General features: G+C 44.5%; 1 protein-coding gene across 1 annotated transcript; it reads right to left on the bottom strand.

Annotated features, from left to right (window-relative positions):
* Positions 1-732: 732 nt before the first annotated feature.
* Positions 733-1,095, bottom strand: nhlh2 (nescient helix loop helix 2). Its single transcript, XM_076262521.1, has one exon. It carries the CDS (start codon positions 1,093-1,095, stop codon positions 733-735), a length of 363 nt encoding a protein of 120 aa, XP_076118636.1.
* Positions 1,096-3,841: the final 2,746 nt, after the last annotated feature.

Here is a 3,841-nt window from a genome sequence, read left to right on the forward strand (position 1 = left end):
AACAAACAGGTACATAAATAATGATACATTAATAAATATAATCATTTGTAGGCTAGACGTAAATACCTGACAGGTCGAAAAGGACACGTTTCTAAAAAACATAAATTATTTATCAACATAAAAGGCTAATCCATACATCATAAATAAATCAAAACCACGGTTAAGGTCATTATTTCATAATAGGTGGCACTTAGAACGTTGTTTATTTTTTTCTCTGTCTTTTTCTCATATGTTCTCCTTTTTCATTTTTAATGGGCATTTCATTGTCCTGCTTAAGGATGGAGACAAGGGGTTCTTGGGTTCCTTGCTCTTCCCATTGCTCTCTGAGGCAGTGCCGGCACAGGGAGATGCTTAAGCCCCGTGGGACTTGGGAATGAACAGTATTGTCTTGGAAACCCACACGCATTTGTCTCCAGGCACAAGACTCGCTTGTTATTGCGCTCCACTCATTCACTCGGCCCGATGCCCTGGGGCTCGCTACGCGGCTACAGGTCTCGCTAACCTCCCGCACCTTCCCTTTGCGAGCAGCATCAGCCCGGCATCTGGACACGTAGATAATAGTGATAAACTAGGGTTTGTTTGTTTTTTTCCCTCTTGACAACCAAAATGGAAATGCATTGTTTCCATCCACGCGCATGTGTGTGTGTGTCTGTGTGTGTATGTGTGTGTTGTAGTTGTTGTTGTTTATATCAAATGTTATCGTCTTTGAATGTCTCTGATTATCTCTTGCCTTTACACGTCCAACACGTGGTTCAAGTAAGAGATGTAGCAGATTGCCAAGCGCAGGATTTCGATCTTGGAGAGCTTCTTGTCAGGAGGAAGTGTAGGCAGAAGTTTCCTCAGCTCGGCGAAGGCCACATTAAATGCCTCCACCCGAATCCGCTCTCTTGTGGCGTGTGCGGACCGATACTTTGCGGTGGCGCGTCGCCGCCGTCTCTTCTCCTCACGCGTCAGGGGCGGATCAGGCAAACGGGACTTGCTGTCTCCTCCTGGCTGGGCAGGCACACATTCGACTTTGATCACATTTAGGACGGTCTCCGGATCGGACTGTCCCCACGGAAGGTCCGAGTCAGTTTGGTCTGGACTTAGCATCATTTTGAGCGTAGATGTGGGGCTAGATCCGAATAGATTGACGTAGTACACCTGCGCCCTGAGAGAAAATATGAAAGATGGAGGGTGAAAGGGTTGTTCACATACACTTGGGGCATGGCAAGACACAACATGTTTCGCCTGAGGCAAACTCTTTCTCTCTCTGTCTCTCTCTCTCTGTCTCTCTCTCTCTCTCTCTCTATCAGTCACTCACGCACTCACTCTGTGTTTGTTTAGACGAACCAAATTCAAAATTACGCTTTCTCCACATCCATGAAAGTGCTACAAACAATGTGTGATACGAAGTACATATTTTGCAGTTAGTTGTGGCCTGCCCTTTAGTCCAATTAATCCACTTATGAAGCTGGCTAAACAGGTTCATCGATATTTTATTGTAAACGCAATAATGTCAACGCTAGTAGATATTGTCACAAATGTTCATGTGTTGCACTTGCGATTCAAAAAGTATGTGAACAATCACATTTGAATGTTAATTCTCGCTATATCTACATTTAAAGTATACAAAGGTGTAGGCTCAACGAAAAATATTGCCTGGGGTAATCTATATTTTGCAGCGTTTTACTTGGCACTTTGTAATATAGGCAGCGAACTGACAACGAAAACTGCCAAAATGAAAGCGACTTAATGAAGTCACTTGAATATATTTGTGCAGAGATGGAAGTGCAGATTCACAGCCGACCATCTGTCGTGCGAGACCAAGCTATATGAGTAGGGGGAAACAAGCACGCTCCATATGATAGGCAAACGTGTGAACATCAATCTGTCGCGAGGAGATTCTCAACACGGGCAACATCCCCTCTGGATTTTTTTTTAGATTAACAACATTCACCTAAAAAGACAAGTCACCTAAATAAATGACAAATAAACGAATTTTACACCAGTAAGCTATTCATGGCACTAACAAGCAAGTATTAAGGTACAACTTAGAAATTAAAGACTTTGAGAAGGCTCAGGTGAAAGTATAGAACTCACCGTTTGTGATGATAAACCTGGTCCGACTGTCTCCGTGGACTTACTCTAACTTGAACTCTCCAGATGAACACACTGGTTTGCACTCCTGTTTGTTGACGTCCTTGTAATATTTCAGTCCAGTCTTCCACGGCTCGTACTCTTTGTTTAATGCCCAATAATATCCCAACAGGTCTAAACTTAGCAGCGTTTCTCTTAAAAGCAACTAAAACGTCCTTCTACTTACGGTGCTGGTGTTTGCTTATTTTCTTGTATTGTCTTGTATATTCATGATTTTCTGCTGGCATTTACACAGGCACTGTCCTTAAATCCTCAGATTACACATCCGTGGATAAACGGCGACAGAGCTGCGCGCCTCTGATGAGGTAGATAAGGATCTTGTAGCAATGACGCCTCTTGACCCTCACCCCGGGAACAATGGACACGGTCTCGTGGATAGGCCCGCCTGAAGAGAGGGGAAAGTGCAGTGATTCCTCGCGTGCCCCGACGGATTACGAAAACATCTCACCGATAGACTGAGTTGAGTCAGACGGCACGCGCTGAGCCATTCTGCGAAAGACGGAACGTATTGAGCTGTGTGTGTCGCCACGCGCGCTTCTTGCGTTTCTTGCGCACCCACCCTGTCTCCGTGCGCCCACTCTGATGCTTTGGATGATAAGACTTCAACAAGGTCCCTAATAAAGGGTTCCCGGCGTGACGGAAGGCACGACTTGTATTGTCTGCCTTTTCTTTCAACCCTGCCCACCTCTCCTGTCCTCCCCTCCCCTCTCCTCCCTCACTCTCTCCCTCCCTCCTCCATCCCACTATCCATCTCTTTCCCTGCCCCTGTGTTTATCCGCACCAATCATGTGAGCCGATCCGCATCAGAGTGACGGACACGGACCCCGGAGGAGAGTTCTGTTTTTCCAAGCCTTTTTGGGGAGGGGGGGGGGGTGAACTTTAATGAGGATCTGTTACTGCTTCGGCCTAGCTGTGAAAACGCCATCGAAAAAAATATAAAATAATAAGATTATTATTATTATTATTATTGTTGTTGTTGTTATTGGCGGTGGTGGTGTCACTGCTACAGTAAGTCTGAGACAACATTACTGACTGAACAAAATACCTTTGCAGTATCCAATACAAATAATAATAATAAAAAAAAACAGAAATGTTAGAATTAGAATATGGTACTTTCTCAGACATTTGAATATGCCAAGTATCCAGAGTCCAATAAATTACGAACTCCTATTTATTACAAACTCCTAGAAACTCCATTTGTGTGTGTGTGTGTGTGTGTGTGTGTGTGTGTGTGTGCATGCATGTGTGTGCATGCATGTGTGTATTTGTGTGTCATTATCCGCTTGCTTTGAGAATATTCCTCTTACTCAGTATGCGAGCATGATCAACACCGTGCTCCTGCCCCACACTGATGGAGACATTGCCATTCCAGCCTCTGGCAGTGACATATGCACATTGAGCTGCGATTGATGTATTGATTTATTCAACATCTTTGACTTATCTTTGACACGTGCAGCATCGCACAAGTCATCTCCAGCAAGCCTAGGATGGGAAAGGGTCACATCGGAAACAGGTGTGAAATGAACTGAGATCGTGTGACTGATGGAGAACAGAGTTTATGCAGTGCTCAGAATTAGACTGGTGTGCCTTTTTGAAAACCTTGTTGAACAGTTATCATCGTTGAAAGAAAGAGAGACAGAGATCATTTTGAACACACACGCTTAGTCGGAGGCTGTTGGTGGTTGTGCAGCAACAACACTTT

The sequence above is a fragment of the Alosa pseudoharengus genome, unplaced genomic scaffold, assembly GCF_046254945.1.
Source record: "Alosa pseudoharengus isolate Yale_2024_CS ecotype anadromous, Long Island Sound unplaced genomic scaffold, YU_APseudo_1.1 YU_APseudo_1.1_scf_3, whole genome shotgun sequence".
Classification (NCBI taxonomy): domain Eukaryota; kingdom Metazoa; phylum Chordata; class Actinopteri; order Clupeiformes; family Clupeidae; genus Alosa; species Alosa pseudoharengus.